At 41.1% G+C, this 17,356-nt stretch overlaps 1 protein-coding gene across 1 annotated transcript; it reads right to left on the bottom strand.

Moving 5' to 3' along the window:
* Positions 1–8,759: 8,759 nt before the first annotated feature.
* Positions 8,760–12,466, bottom strand: LOC140191419 (tubulin alpha-1A chain). The gene is made up of 4 exons (XM_072248830.1): positions 12,333–12,466; positions 10,500–10,722; positions 10,259–10,407; positions 8,760–10,153 (listed from the first exon to the last, which is right to left on the bottom strand). Exons 1-4 carry the CDS (start codon positions 12,333–12,335, stop codon positions 9,173–9,175), a joined length of 1,356 nt encoding a protein of 451 aa, XP_072104931.1. The 5' UTR covers positions 12,336–12,466; the 3' UTR covers positions 8,760–9,172.
* Positions 12,467–17,356: the final 4,890 nt, after the last annotated feature.

The following is a 17,356-nucleotide window of genomic DNA, read 5'->3' as shown; positions in this document are numbered from 1 at the left end:
GATGACAGATGGAATCTCAGTACGTGACACTTAGTGCTGACAAGCCCAAGATCAATGTGCAGTCTGATGCAGCCACACACAAAGGTAGTCATCAGGTTAATGGTGTGTTGGGAACAGTTTTCCTCCTTTCTTTGGAGCTTTGTATGTACATCACATTGTCTCTGCTATAGATGATATATTTTGGTCCTTCACAAGAAGTGGAAGACAGTTCAGGTGACTGCTGCAGCGCAGAAGTCTGGTATGAACCACACTTAAACCATGTACCAAAAAGATCAGAACACTTCACACCTGGAGCTAGTTCAAACTGTTTGTGAGTCCATGCAGAAGACAGTGATATTGTCCATGCACAGGGAGGTTTTGACATCAACACCTTCACTGGATGAGATCGTCATATCCTTACTTGACTCAGCAAAAGGCTCAGTGCAATATAAAAATAACCTAGATCAGTGCCAACTAGGAGAAGATGGTAAGTTTGTTAATTACAGCTAATCTATCTGGACTAGATGTATAGGTAAATATAGATAGATAAATCAAGAGAGAATAGAGGAGAGAAAGAATGCCTGATTTATGGGATACAGAACTCAGTGGGTTTTAGGAATCTAAAATGAAGGAGAATGTTGGGAAATCCTGGCAGGTCAGGCAGTATCTGTGGAGAGAGAAACTGAGTTCATGTTTTATCCTTAATTCCCATTAGGCATATCTTAAGTTGCACAGAAGAAGAGAGGCAGCAGCCTTGCACAACTTCCGATCTGATTGGGAAGTTCTTCATTTCCCACCCATTGATTAGAATTGTGCTACTGGCAGTTGTGTAGACAGTAGCATTCAATTACTAATTCTGTATTAAAGTCCATTTTGGAGAATGTCTTTCATGTGCTTGTGTAATATTCTATAAAAGGCCTTTTCCTGTTCTCAACTGATGAGCAAACACTAACCTCCATTCTGTATGTAGGCAATTATAACTCTGGAGAGAACAATGCTATCACATATCTGCAAAAAATATTCCAAATTTCATTTGGAGTTTATTTTTAACATTAAGCATTGTTTAATTTAATGGAAACACTTTGTAAATTGAGGTCATATATCGTCAAGTGCAAATTGTGTTATAGCAAAAATTTGTAAATCGAATGTTATAAGTTGAAGGATCCCTGTATACTAAATTGGAATTGCAAGTGAATCACTGGTTCACCCCTTTTCCTCTTCTCCATTCTCTACCTACTTCTCCTCTACAGAGATTAGCAGTCATTAACAAGCCTTCAACTTCCTCACTCAGCTGTCAGCAGTCTGTCATCCATTTTCATTTAGTCACCCAATCACAGACATTAGCTCCCTCCACTCCTCATTCTTATGTGGAAGTTAAAACATCTCATTTTGATGAAGGAGAAAATATTAAAATCAGAATCAGGTTTATTATCACCGGCATGTGACGTGAAATTTGTTAACTTACAAACTTTTCTCCTTGACATCGACCCCCTTCCACCACAAAAGGAACAGATTCCACATGCATTCCTGAGCTGCCTTCTCTCTAACTTATTTTTGCTCTTTAAATATCTACTAAACAACAGGGTGACCCATTGGGGCATCCTTTGAGAGAAGGGTAGTGCAGTCTGATGTGACCAGAATGAACATTTAAATTTTCCTGAATGCTATTGGTATCGCTTTGCTTTGGAAACTGAAGTAGTAAACCTCAGTTTATTAAAGAAGAACGACGCGTAGCAAAGCAAATACAGCTCGTTTAACAAAGGACACTTTTGAATGCATCATTTCTGGTTTATCTGCCATCCTTGTGCCTCTCGTTGTCATTCTGGAGATGTGCAGTCCTTTCATTCCCCCGTCTCTTCATCTCTTCTGCTGTTTGTTCTTTGTCTCTTATCCTGGAGACGTGCATTTCTCAGCTTCTTTGTCTCTTCCTCTCTCCTCCTTCTGTGCCTGTTCTTGTCATTCTGGAGACGTGCAGTCCTTTCATCCCCCGTCTCTTCATCTCTTCTGCTGTTTGTGGTTTGTCTGTGATTCTGGAGACGTGCATGCCTCTGCTCCTCTGTCTCCTTCTCTCATCTGTTTTTGTCCTGACTCTTTGATCCTGGAGTCATACGACCCTAGCCTCATCCGATTTTTGTTCTCTCCCTCTCCTTGTTGCTTCCCGACGACGTTTGGCGTCATCTCTTGACCATAATGTCTCCCTTCCCTTTCTACGCGGCATAATTGGGCTGACCATTTTTTTTTTACCCTAATGCTGGATAGAAGATATGAAGCAGTAACACCAAAGGATGCTGATTATTTTTGATGATGTGGTTGACGCTCTCCTAAATGGACGTGATATAGTCACCGCTGTCCTTTGACTGCAGCAAAGGGTTTTATGAGTATCTGGAAGTACGTCATTACAATAAGATTTAATTATCTCTTATTGATGGGAGGCAGTTAGATCTGTCCCAATCCTGCACATGCTAATGGTGATTAGCAGAATGTGACCCCTTGAAATAGAGCTGCCCTGCCCTTTTGCTCCGGTAGATGTTGCTGCTGAGGCTGGCCATGCGCATGCGTCGGGCTGTCGCGTCCCGATTTCCATGATGGGTGATCGGCTCTCGGGTGAAAGGGAGCCTTTTGATTTTTACGAATGAGCAATTTTATACGAATATATAACCCTGAATTTTGCCTGCATTCTGTAAGTTAGCGCATTTTAATTCGATTTAGCCAAAAAAAGTGCCGCTGTAATGCACCGTTTGCGCTAATTGGAGGTCACAAACAGACAGACAAAGCATGAGAGTTTTAGTAGTATCTAGATCAAAGACAAAAAAACCTTGAGGTTTATTTTGACTGATTCTCAGTTTTCAAGTATAGAAACGGTCTCTTTGGTTCCTGTGTTTACAGGGACTATCAGTTTCATATTCAGCGTCCAAAGCCACCTGCCAACCTCGGGCCTTCCTAGAGGTGATAGCCAATGAATGGCTGTGGTGACAACAGAACACTGCAGTGACATTGGTAGGTATGACCATGACTACATGAGATATACAGGAAATCTATCTGGGACCATACTGTCTCATCTTGTCTTCAGCATATTTTACCACTTCAAACCAGGACTGTAGAGGCACTGTCCAATGTGCTGTCAACCCTGCCAGAGTGTCCAGTCACATTAATAACACGGTGGAAGTCACTTGCCAAAATGACTGGCTGGGACATTGCTGACAGCAGGGTGAGGTGCTGGAAAGCAGCCAGCTGTTTGTTCCTTAGAGATGGGGCATACACATTGATGAGCTGGAGTTGAGGAAACAGCTACCAACCATCTCTTCAACTTCAGTGATGAAGCAACTTCTCCACAGTAGAATATCCAGCTGAAATAAGTAATAATCATTGCCTCCTGACCTTACTGAATTTCTATAGATACACTGTGGAGCGTATCCTAACTGGTTGCATCACAGCCTGGTACGGAAACGCCAATGCACAGGAACAGAAAAGGCTACAGAAAGTGGTGGCACAGTATAGTCCATCACAGGCAAAGTCCTCTTACGTTGAGTACATCTACAAGGAGTGCTATTACAAGAAAGTGGCATCCATCATCAAAGACCCCCACCATGCAGTCCATGCCACCTTCTTACTACTACCATCAAGCAGAAGGTACCGAAGCCTTAGGTCCCACACTACCAGATGTAGGAACAGTTGGCTCCTGGTCTTAACTGACAGGCTACAACTATCAGGCTCCTGAACCATCATGGATAACTCCAATCACCACTACTCTGAACTTGTTCTACGACCTACAGATCCACTTTCAAGGACCCTTTACAACTCATGTTCTCGGTAGTTTTTTTGCTTGCACAGTTTGTTTTTTGCACATTGGTTGTCAGTCTTCATCTGTTTATGTATTGTTTTCCGTAAAATTCTATTGTATTTGTTTTTTCCCTGTAAATACCTGCAAGAAAATGAATCTCAAGGTAGTATATGGTAACACATGCATACTTTGATAATAAATTTACTTAGATCTTTGACTATCAAGTGCAGTGGATCCACTGCTGTGACCACTGCGGAAGTACAGTAAGCTGCACTCCTGCAAAGTTCAAAGTAAATTTATTATCAAAAGTATATATATGTCACCATATTAGATTAGATTATGAGGACACTCAGTCCTTGTTTATTGTCATTTAGTAATGCATGCATTAAAATGATACAATGTTCCTCCAGAATGATATCACAAGAAACACAGGACAAACCAAGACTAAAACTGACAAAAACCACATAATTATAACATATAGTTACAACAGTGCAAAGCAATACCGTAATTTGATAAAGCGCAGACTATGGGCACAGTTTAAAAAAAAGTCTCAAGTCCCGATAGCCTCATCATCTCACGCAGACAGTAGAAGGGAGAAACTGTCCCTGCCATGAACCTCCAAATGCCGCAAACTTGCCGATGCAGCACCATTGGAAGCACCCGACCGCAGCGGACTGTGAGCCCGTCTGAAAACTCCAAGCCTCTAACCAGCCCTTCGACACAGCCTCTCCGAGCACCATCCTCTGCCGAGCGCTTTGACCCCACCCTGGCCGCTGAGCAACAAGCAAAGCCAAGGACTTGGGGCCTTCTCCTCCGGAGATTCTGGACCACACAGTAGCAGCAGCAGCGAAGCAGGCCTTTCAGAAGTTTCACCAGATGTTCCTCTGTGCTCTCACATCCGTCTCCATCAAATCAGGATTATGCACAGCACCCGACTTGACAAATAACAGACATCGCCACCGGAGTGACCGCTGTGAGCTGCATCGCGCCGCCATCTTCTCCTCTCCTCATAAAACCTTGAGATTAATTTTCTAGCGGGCATGCTCAATAAATCTGCAGAATAAAAGTAGCACATTGGCTTTTAAGATATTCTTAGGTTGCAGACAGGTGGATGTACAAGTTTAATGTAAAGCTGCTGGCCTTAGGTAAGATTTAAGAGGAGAGTACAATAGTGATTTATTGTTTTGAATTCCTCAGTTACTTAGATAATCTTAAGTAGTTAGTTCTAAAGGATTATAGACATAGAAGTGACCTGATTGTAAGCTATTAAATAATTATGGAGCTAGATAGCATATCTAGTGATTATGGAGGACCAGGAGACACAAGTAAGAACAGGCTAGAGTGTTAGACAACTCTTATGAACTAAAGAGTTATGAACATTACATCAAAGTTAAATGCCTTGAAATCACAGATTATTACAGCACAGAAATAAAATAGGCCCTTTGGCCAAACTCATCCAAGGTGACCAAGATGCCCATCTAAACTCATCCCATTTCCCACATTTGGCCCATATCCCTCTAAGCTAAACCTTTCCCATTTATGTACATGTTTAACTTTTTTTTTAAAGTTATTGTACCTACGTCAACCGCTTCCTCTGGCAGCTCATTCCACCCTCTGAGTGAAGAACTGGTCTGTCAGGTCCCTTCTATGTCTCTCCCCTCTCATAAGCCTACGTCCTCTAGTTTTTGATTCCCCTCCTGCAAAAATGACGATGCATTCATTCTGTCTATGTCCCTCATGATTTTACTCCTCATTCTCCTGCACTCCAAGGAATAAAGCCTCGCCTGCCAAAACTCTCTCATAAACACAATTCCTTAACTCCTGGCAACATTCTTGTAAATCTCTGTACTCTTTCCAACTTGATGATGTCTTTCCAAAAACAAGGTAACCACAATCTGTGTAATAGGTCTTACACTTCTTACTTAAGAACACTGAGGATTCGATCCGAGATGTTCCTGACCCTGGCACCTGGGAGGCAACATACCATTTGGGAATCTCATTCTTGTCCACAGAATCTCCTTTCTGTACCCCTAATGAATCCCCTGTCACTACAGTGTGCCTCTTCTCCCTCCTTCCCTTCTGTGTCACAGAGCCAGACTCAGTGGCAGACCTGACCACTGTGACTTCCTGTGCTCAATCACCCACCAAACAGTATCCCATACCTGTCGTTGAGGGGGATGGTCACAGGGATCCTCTGCACTGGCTGTTTAACCCCCTTCCTCCTCTAGTCTGTCACCCAACTTCCTGTGTCCTGCACCTTGGGTGTAACTACCTCTCTATGTGTCCTTCTTTCACCCCCTCGCCTCCCGAATGATCCAGAGTTCATCCAGTTCTAACTCCAACTCTTTAACCTGGTGTGTTAGAAGCTGTAGCTGAATGCACTTTTTGCAGGTGTAGCCATCAGAGACACGGAGGTCTCCTTGCCTTCCCACAACCCACAACAGAAGCATTCCACTATCCAGCCTGGCATCTCTACTGTTCTAATTGAGCAAATATAAAGAAGGAAACACAATAAAATGTGGGGAACTAAAAAAAATTCTACCTACAGCTTTTTTGCCTCCTCTGACTGAAGCCTCGAAAGAGCCCAAAACCTCAAAAATCCCCACTCTAACTCTGACCACTCTGCTTGCCCCTGCCTTATTTTAATTTGTTCTTGCCAATCAATCCCGAACACTGATTAGCCGCTGCTCAAAACACCAAACTGGTGCGAGTCACTGTATTTTCTAATCAATCAGCGAGCCGGAGTGAGCTTTGTCCGCTCACGCTTGTGATGTCCAATTGGCTGCTGCTCAAAACTCCATATCCCAACTTTGTTGCCACGGTGATCGAATAGACTTTTTAATTATAGTTTTCACCTCCCCTTTGTGCAATGGACCACTACATTTACACCCTTGATTTCAAGTGATTGCATGGCTAGAGTGTCTGCCACCTTGTTTCCTTCAACCCTAGCATAGGCAGAGACCCATAAGAAATGGATACACAAGCTGAGACCTTGCAGTCTTAACAGATGCTGCCCAATCTCAAGAAGAATGTCTGGCCTACAATTTAAAATACCTGTTTTAATAGATGTCAAAACTGAGAATGAATCAGATCACAGAATTACATACATAATTGGGGCATACTTCTTTAACCCATTCCAAGGCTAAAATGATAGCAATCATTTCAGACGTGAATACTGATACTTTGTCAATGCAGATTGGCAATGGCTTTTTGACCCAAATGATTTCCTGTTTTCCCAACCAATCAGCATCAGTAGACACAACTGACACAATTTCATGTCCACTATAAGGAGTTTCAGGCTGAGAGCAATGGACAGGAACTGGGATAATGGAGTCAAGGAGGTTAAAAAGCTGCCCTTAACTCAATAACTGTCCTGCATGAGTTTCTGAAGCAGCGAGAAAGAAGCTGGCGATGGCTGGTTACCAATATGTTGCAACATGATACCAACCGTAACTTGTGTACATAGGATGCCCTACCTGAAATCCAGCAGTTGTTCACAGTTTACTACAAAATCGCAGTTGGTGATAATTGGATTTAAGGTGACTGATTCTCATCTTCAACATTAGAGTGACTATTCTATACCCTCTTCCAATAAAAGGCATCTTACCAAATTGGTTTATGGGGCCTTCAAATTCTTCATCCAATTAGCAATGTGCTATTGCAAAAGCTCTCAGACTACTGAATAGAGAACAGACGTGGGCATCCTGTTGTTTACCCTCTCCCTCAAGAATATTGATGTCAACTATCGTATGCCTCTGGCTGGACTGACTAATCAATTCAGAAGATTATTGAAGACAAAACTTCCTGTTATTAGTTAGATATGTAACTTTTCCATGTTAAGTTGAGTGAAGTTTTGGTTCAAGCCCTAAATATTGTACACTTTTTAACTTCTAGACTTGAGATTTCTGTCTATATCCAGATTTATTAGATACATTACTGTAATATCAGTCTCCTATTTCATTGTGACTTATCTATTTCCTTGGATTGACTGCATTTTTATTTATCATTGAAATTGTCATGAAATTTGTTGTTTTGTGGTAGCAGTACAAAGACATAAAAATGACTAAATGACAAAAAAGTTGGTCCATAAAGTTGTTCATGGACCATGCAGGAATCTGATACTGGAGGGATAGAAACTGTTCCTAGATTGTTATATGTGGGTCTTCAGGCTCTTGTACTTCTTCCCCAATGGTGGCAATAAGAGGGATGGTGAGAGTCCTTAGTGAAGGATACCACCTTCTTGAGGGGCAATCTCTTGAAAATGACCTCCATACTGGGGAGGGTCATATGCCTTTGACAGAGCTGGTGGAGTTTCCAAATCTCTGCAGCCTCTTGCAATCCTGGCCATTAGAGATTCCAGTCAGTCTGTTGCAACCAGTCTGAAGGCTCTCCACACACTGTACAGCTGTAGAAATTTGCAAGAGTCTGGTGACATGCCAGATCTCCTCAACCTCCTAACTGGAGCATCATATATCCTCCAAGTCCATTTATGGAATATTCTTTGCTGATGTTAATCTAATTATTTTATACTATAGGCAATGAATAAAAGTTTAAATTATCTAGAAAATTCTTATATTATTTACCAAAAAAAGTCAAATTTAAGTCTACTGCACCCTTAAGGATGGCCTGTAATGCTTCAGCTCATTCTGATTGCAGTCCTCAGTGCTGACTCCTTGAATATGTAAAACTACAAGTGTTCCATTCCTCCCATTCTGTTCAGTTACCAAAACCTTATTCTCATTTTAGGAGAGCATTTAAACTCCTAACTTCATCTACCACACTTTCAAATAACCGCCCAAAGGGGAAAAAAAAAATCTTGTGTTAATGTCAGAGATTTGATAAAGCATCTTGGTTTATTTTGCTATCTAATACACTGCATGCAAGTGCAATTTTAAGCCCCTGCCCCCAATAAATAGATCTACTTAGTGGCCCAGATGCAGATGGTTTATTAGGTGAGAGTTTGATATGTTCACACAAGTGGTAATCAAATGCAGACAGATTAAAGACAGGGATCTTATTTATTGATAAAGCAATAAAGACAACATGTGAGTTAGTTTTGCAACAAAGTCCAATTTTTTTCCTTCGCAGGGCTATACTGCAATTTCTTGAAAGACACTGCTAAAGATAATAGACACAAATCAAAACTTAAATACAAGTGGCATCCCTTGACCCAAAGCCAGTTGAAGTCAATAAAGGATGCTCAACATGTGAGTATAGTTCACCACAGAAAGAACAAGTTTACAGACAGACTTAAAAATAAATATGGAATGTGGAAAAATTTAAAGTTGATTAAACAATGAAAGTTGTGTAGCAAAGGACTTCACTTCATTGGTCAATCTTGACAATTGATTATGTTTAACCCACAGTGTTTCTTACATTTGTCTTTGTTCCCTGTTACAGCAGCACCATGTTTTAATACTCCTCTCCTTCCTCTTCCCCTTCTCCCTCCACTGAATCAACACCCACTTCTTCATAATCCTTCTCCAGAGCAGCCATATCCTCACGGGCTTCTGAGAATTCCCCTTCCTCCATACCCTCACCAACATACCAATGAACAAAGGCACGCTTGGCATACATCAGATCAAACTTGTGGTCCAGGCGAGCCCAGGCTTCAGCAATAGCTGTGGTGTTGCTCAGCATGCACACAGCACGCTGTACTTTAGCCAGGTCACCACCAGGGACCACAGTGGGAGGCTGGTAGTTGATGCCAACCTTGAAACCAGTTGGACACCAATCCACAAATTGGATGGTACGTTTGGTTTTGATAGTAGCAATGGCTGCATTGACATCTTTTGGCACCACATCACCACGATAAAGGAGGCAGCAGGCCATGTACTTGCCATGGCGTGGGTCACATTTGACCATCTGGTTAGCTGGCTCAAAGCAAGCATTGGTGATCTCAGATACTGAAAGCTGCTCATGGTAGGCTTTCTCAGCAGAGATGACTGGGGCATAGGTGGCCAATGGGAAATGGATGCGGGGATACGGCACCAAGTTGGTCTGGAACTCTGTCAGATCAACATTCAGGGCACCATCAAAGCGGAGGGAGGCAGTGATGGAGGACACTATCTGGCCTATTAATCTGTTCAGATTGGTGTAAGTGGGTCGGTCAATGTCCAGGTTTCTGCGGCAGATGTCATAGATGGCTTCATTGTCAACCATGAAAGCACAATCTGAGTGCTCCAGGGTGGTGTGGGTGGTTAGGATGGAATTGTAGGGCTCTACTACAGCTGTAGACACTTGGGGAGCTGGATAGATGGAGAATTCAAGCTTGGATTTCTTGCCATAGTCAACTGACAGGCGCTCCATCAGCAAGGATGTAAAGCCAGAGCCAGTGCCACCACCGAAGCTGTGGAAGACCAGGAAGCCCTGGAGGCCTGTGCATTGGTCAGCCTGTGGAAGACAAGGATTATGTTTAGATAGAAGGTAAACAGCAATGACCAGCTGCATAAAAGAGCTTGCATAGATCTGCTATCCTCTAGGACAGAATGTACTTACTAGTTTACGAACTCTGTCCAGAACCAGGTCGATGATCTCCTTGCCAATTGTGTAATGGCCACGGGCATAGTTATTGGCTGCATCTTCTTTCCCAGTAATGAGTTGCTCAGGATGGAAGAGCTGGCGGTAAGTACCAGTACGAACCTCATCTATAGAAGAAGCAAGGTTTTTCAGTCTCAGTCATACATTAATAATTATTATTAAGTGACTAAGAATGATGGAATAAGCAAGTGGCACCTACCTATCACAGTTGGTTCCAGGTCTACAAACACAGCTCGGGGAACATGCTTTCCTGCTCCTGTCTCACTGAAGAACGTGTTGAAGGAATCATCTCCACCTCCAATGGTCTTGTCACTGGGCATCTGACCATCAGGCTGGATGCCATGTTCCAAGCAGTACAGCTCCCAGCAGGCATTGCCGATCTGGACACCAGCCTGGCCAACGTGGATACTGATACACTCACGCTGTTAAGAAATAAATGGTGTGATCAGCAACTTGAATGGTTTCCTTCAATTATTACAAAGATCATTCATCACTACATTTGTTCTACAAGCACAAGTGTTAGGGCAGTCAACTACTGCTCCAACATTGATTTCTAAATTGGATACAAAAGTCTAGTTATGCAAATTCCTGATTTAAAGTAAAAAAAAATAATAATATGAGTCCGGGTTCATTGCTTAAACAGGTCCCACGACTAGTCAGTAGCTGTGTTCGGAGTTATTTCTCCATGGACAGTGGTCAGGGATTATGCTTGTAGGTTTCTACAAAATATTCAAATGAGGTCCTACCATCATAATGGAGGATTGACGCAACAATGTGGCCAGAAATAGAATTCTAATTCGGCATTTCAATTTTGCACAAAGAAAAAAAAAATGGAAGTGTTCATTATTCTACCATTTTAATGTTCACATTAAGTTGATCTTTTAAAACTATAACTGAGACTTAAAAATTTCAGATTTTCAATTGACATCCTCCTCTGGACCAAAGCACAAATTTTCGATTGCCCAGCTCACGCCGTTAAGAAAAAGGAAAGCAATTCCAATAGGGCAAATGATGACGTTTGCGGAATCCATTCAATCTCTCGAACGTCTTTGCTCCAAATCTAGAACTGTTTTTTAAAAAACCCTATTCTTGAAGAAAAACACCTGTTGGCCCGAGGGTAGCTATTCTGCTCAACACTCCACGAGTTGCTGGAGATCACTGATTCTGATGCTGAATTTGGGTGGGGCTACACTGCAGTGCAGAGTGCCTCCATCTACCGTGGGATGTCCGAACATCCCATTGTTTAATTTCTACGTGTCTGGTTAACAAATTATTTCCCCTTTTCAGTAGTTTTCCCCAAAAAAGGAATTATTTCAGCCACTAATACAGACGCCGAATTTAAACCCTGCACGTCGAATCTTTAAAAGAAAATCTAAATTTTTCAGTGACCTAGTTTGACGCTGGCTTTTGTCCCACGCATGCTCAAACTGACGCAAGTAATCGGATTTACAATTTACAAGGATCGGATGTTATTTTAGCAGTTATGATAGACAAAGCACTAGAGGAAATAAAGTAGCTGGAAGTCTTATTGTTTCCCGACAAAGCCAAGTATTTTGAAGGGGAAAGCTGACAATTAAGTTTACATCCTGTACTTGCAGCCACTCCCTATCTATGTATGCATTATTTCAGAGACAAGGTTCATTGATCTGAGAAATACTTCACGGAAAGTCCAATTGCTAACAGTGCCTTTTCTGAACCGATAATGAAGTGGTGGCTTTGTTTGTGAATAGCGTAAATATACACTCCCCTTCGTACTTTGATTTTAGTGTTGCCTACTTAAATAAATTCACAGGCATAAGCACAAAAAGGGCTATTTGACTCAACATAATCCACCTCACATCTTTTCACCACCCCTACCCCTTTCATGAATTTACTTAAGTGCCCCTTAATGTTCATATTTAACACATTGGATTTGCTTAGTGTATTACAGATTACCTAGGAATAAAAAAATCTTAACTACACAAAGTCAAATTGAGGTGTGTAGGTTGCTGTACTGAGATAAAAAGCGTTTTTGTATTAAAAAGCATCTTACCATGATGCCTGGTCCTTGGTCGTAGACAAAGCAAATAGAATAAAGAGAAGGCTTGCGAAACTTCTTCCTACAGCGCGACTTTTACGGGTCGTCGTAAGAAAGAACCTACAATACCGGCGAGAGAGACATGTTCTTATACTAAGGCCAGACTCCAGAACCTGGGCTCTCATTGGAGGACGCAAGGTTGAGTGATGGGGAACCACCACAATGCTGACTCGCTGATAGGAGGATACATCCTCCGTTATACGATTTGCATGTCTTGATTGGACGAACGCAGCAGAATAAGTTAATCGTCTTGACCACTTGCAGTTTCTAACAAAGGCTCAGATTTGATAAAACATAAAACTCGAAGAGCAAAAATGGTGTAAGACTGAGATTTTTAAAGTACAATACATCTTAAGAATAATTTCGATCGTCATATTAATCTGCAAATATTTTGATCTGTAAACATAAATGCAATATATGTGCTGTTCATTGTTTCGTGGTAATTCGAAAGCATATTTAGCTGTTCATCAGATCGAGGAAACAATACATATACTTAGAAATATACGAATAAGTCATTTTCTGACCATTAGAATTGGTTAGGATTGCCACTTTAAATAAAGTCATATTTACATTTTTGTAACAATAAACTTGCCCCTCCCAATGCATAAATTACACGTCAGATTAATAACTGAGGACCAGCATTGGTTTACTATGATTCAAATTTAAAAGTGATGTGATATTTACAGGTAACTGCAACATTAGTGGTGTAGGCTACATTGGCCCTTTGTTTCTGTTGTAACGAAGCAAGGTTTGGATTCCTCGCAATGTAGTAGGAATATTCTACACATTGCAATTCATTCCTGGGTGGACCCAGCGCTGTCTTTATGTTACGCAGCGCTCCTCTGCCCCTGCCACACCCTGTCAGCTTTATAATGAATATTGCCCTTAGCGGGCGAAATCAAATGCGGCCCTTTCTTTATAATCGGTTTTATTTTATGATACAAACGGTCAGAGTTCCCTGTGTATTTTTGGGGTCGAACTTAAAAGGCAGTCTTTTGTGGATGCATTGCCTGTATAATTTATGATAAGGTTAAAAAAATCTTTCTGATTTTTCCAGGCTATAAACAAAAATGTATAATTTCCAGATATATTTTTTACTATCCAAAGGTATCATAGTTCACTGCAGAAATTAACATTGTATTTTAAGTATAAACTTAGTGCCATAAAACGATATAAAGCTGATTGCAGCTTTTAAGAAACGTTCAGGTCTAAATATGAATTATGTCTGAACGATTGTGCATGGATTACCAAGGGCAGTGTTAGGAAGGATCTAAAGTCTTTTTAAATTGCAACAGCCACTGCATCTGGCTCAAGTGGAAATATAATTTACATTACTTATTTCATATTCACAGAGAATAAGTTAACATTTTTATGTATTGAAAAAGTTATTGTTGGTTCAAAAGGATGGGCGGCTCCCGAGACCCATGTGACTAGTACTGCAGTGGTATTATACCATGTGATTCATACTGCAGTGATTTTTTTTCAGATTTTCTACCTTTAGCCCTCCTGTCTTGAGGGCAGGAATTTGTGGAGTAAGTTGTCGTTGCTCGAGTATGCATTGTGGAGGAGCCAGGACATTGAACAGGAAATTCTCCGCAGTAAAATTAATGTTTTAGGGACATATGAGGTAGGGATTTCTTCTCAAATTTGCACCATTTTCATGGATTCTTTCCCTCTACATATCTATCTAAATATACATGTGTATATAAACAGAATGCAAAATATTCAAATCCAGTGGTAGCTTTGGATTCATACAAATATTTCAAATAGATTTGAAGCTATTTGCCATAAAAAAGCATACATTTGACATCTATGCCACCATAACACTAAAACTAAATAGTGATTGACTGCATGTGACTTTGATTGTTTCTGTTAGCTGCATAATGTAGACCAGACAATTACAATATAAAATTGTATTGATTTTCCTCTACCTGCATGTATGTAGAATTGTTAACTCAGTGCTGTGAAATAATTTCCTCACAATAAAAGTCAAAAGTCGAATTTATTGTCATGTGCACAAATACATGTATGCACAGGTGCAATGAAAAGCTTAATGGCAGCAGCATCACAGGCACACAGCATCAGATAAGCAGCTTTCAGATGAAAAACATACGAGTATATAGAACAATACAGCACGGTACAGACCCTTTAGCCGACAATGTTGTGCCGACCTTTTAACCTACTCTAAGGTCAATCTAAACCTTCCCTCCCACATAGTCCCCATTTTCCTATCATCCTTCCTCACATTCACCATTCTGTGTAAAAAAAACTTACCTCTGGCATCCTCCCTATACTTTTCTCCAATCACCTTAAAATTATACCTCTCACATTAACCATTTCCACCCTGGAAAAATCTCTGACTATCCAGTCTATGCCTCTTATCATCTTGTACACCCCATCAAGTCAACTGTCACCCTCTATGTTTCTTCAAAGAAAAAGCCCTAGCTGACTCAACCTATCCTCATAAGACGTACTGTCTAATCCAGGTGCCCTCCTGATGAACCTCCTCTGCACCCTCTCTAAAGCTTCCATATCCTTCCTATAATGAGGCAACTGGAACTGAACACAATATTCCAAGTGTGGTCTAACCAGAGTTTTATAGAGCTGCAACATTACTTCATGGATCTTGAATTCAATCCCATGACTAATGAAGGCTAATGCACCATACACCTTCTTAGCTACCCTTTCAACTTGCATGGCAACTTTGAGGGATCTATTGACATGGACCATAGATCCCTCTTTTTCTCCACACTGCAAAGAATCTTGCCACTAACCCTGTATCTTGTTTTCAAATTTGACCTTCGAAAGTGAATCACTTCACACCTTTCCGGGTTGAACTCCATTTGCCGCATCTCAGCCTAGCTCTGCATCCTAACAATGTGCTGTTGTAACTTACTACACCTCTACACTATCCACCACTCTACCAACTTTCATATCATCTGCAAATTTACTAACCCACCTTCCACTTCATCATTGCAAATTTACTAACCCACCTTCCACTTCATCATCTAAGTCATTTGTAAAAGTCAGAAAGAGCAGGGGTCCCAGAACAGATCTCTATGGAGTACCACTGGTTACTAACCTCCAGGCAGAATACTTTCCATAAATTACCACCCTCTGTCTTCTATGGACATGCCAATTCTGAGTCCATGTAGCCACGTTTCCTTGGACCCCATGCCTCCTGACTTTCTGAATGAGTCTACCATGGGGAACCTTATCAAATGCTTTACTAAAATCCATATACATCACATCCACTGTTCTATCTTCATCAATGTGCTTTGTCACGTCCTCAAAGAATCGGCTCATGAGATGTGATCTGCCCCTCACAAAGCCGTACTGACCATCCATAATCAGGCTATGCTTTTTCAAACCCTGTTTCTAAGAATCTTTGCTGATAATTTGCCCATCACTCATATAAGACTCACTGGTCTATAATTCCCAGACTTATCCCTAGTCCCTTTCTTGAACAAAGGAATAACATTTGCTACCCTTCATTCATCTGATACTATTCCTGTGGCAGTGAGGGCACAAAGATCATTGCCAAAGCTGAAGTAATCTTTTCCCTCACTTCCTGCAGTAACCTGGGTATATCCTGTCTGTTCCTGAGGAGGTATCTATCCAAATATTTTTCAGAAGTTTCAGCACTTCCTCAAATGTTGACATGTTCTAGCATAACAGCTTGTTTTATAAACATTCAGATCCCTTTCACTGGTGAATACTGAAGCAAAGTATTAATTAAGGAACTTTCCTACCTCCTCTGACTCCAGGCACATGTTTCCACCTGTCCCTGATCAGTCCAACTCTCACTCTATTCTTCCCACTGTTCTTCACACATGTGTAAAATGCCTTAAGGTTTTTCTTAATGCTACTTATCAATACCTTCTCATGTCCTCTTCTAGCTCTCCTAAATCCATTCTTCAACTCCTTCCTGGCTGCCTTGTAACTCTAGAGCCCTGTCTAATCCTTGCTTCCTAAACCTTGCTTTTAACCTTCCTCTTGACTAAATGTTCCACTTGTCTTGTCAACTATGGTTATTTCACCCTGCCATTCTTTCTCTGCTTCAAACCTATCCAGAACCCATGGAAGTGCTCCATAACAACCTCCACATTTCCATTGTGTTTCCCTGAGTACATCTGTTCCAAATTTACACTCCCAAGTCCCTGCCTCGTAGAATTATAATTTGCCCTCCAACAATTAAGTACTTTCCCATACCATCTGCTTCTGTCCCTCTCTATAGCTATGGTAAAAGCCCAGGGAGTTGTGGTCCCTGTCTCTGAAATGCTCACCTGCCAAGAGATCTGTCAGCTGATCAGGTTCATTTCCTGTTACCAGACCCAGTATGGCCTCTCATCTAGTTGGTCTGCCTGCATCTTGAGTCAGGAATCCTTTCTGAACACATCTAACAAGTTCCATCCCATTTAAACCTTTTGCACTAGGGAGATGCCAATCAATATTAGGGAAGTTGAAGCCCCCTGTGACAACAACCCTGTTATTTTTGCACCATAACAAAACATAAACATAAAGTATGCACAATGTTTTTTTGAAGAAAGGACATAATTAGAATGGAAAAAAGTCCATTTTAGTGCAAAGTCAGAATCAGGTTTATTATCACCGGCATGTGACATGAAATTTGTTAACTTAGTAACAGCAGTTCAATACAATACATAATATAGAAGAAAAATATAATAATAATAGTAATAAATAAGTAAATCTTATTCAGTATCCTTTCTATAGTATACATATATTGAATAGATTAAAAATCGTGCAAGAAACAGAAATACTATATTCTAAAAAAAGTGAAGTAGTGTCCAAGGGTTCAATGTCCATTTAGGAATCAGATGGCAGAAGGGAAGAAGCTGTTCCTGAGTCACTGAGTGTGTGCTTTCAGGCTTCTGTACCTCCTACCTGATGGTAACAGTGAGAAAAGGGCATGCCCTGGGTGCTGGAGGTCCTTAATAATGGACGCTAACTTTCTGAGA

This window comes from Mobula birostris, chromosome X (genome assembly GCF_030028105.1).
Source record: "Mobula birostris isolate sMobBir1 chromosome X, sMobBir1.hap1, whole genome shotgun sequence".
NCBI classification, from domain to species: Eukaryota; Metazoa; Chordata; class Chondrichthyes; order Myliobatiformes; family Myliobatidae; genus Mobula; species Mobula birostris.
Note: the sequence above shows the minus strand (reverse complement) of the source record. Positions and strands in the feature narration are given on the sequence as shown.

Coding starts and splice junctions, on each gene's coding strand:
- LOC140191419 (XM_072248830.1), bottom strand. Junction 10,408..10,499: donor CCTGGAACCAACTGTGATAG/GTAGGTGCCACT, acceptor CTTCTTCTATAG/ATGAGGTTCGTACTGGTACT. Junction 10,154..10,258: donor TGGACAGAGTTCGTAAACTA/GTAAGTACATTC, acceptor TGTCTTCCACAG/GCTGACCAATGCACAGGCCT.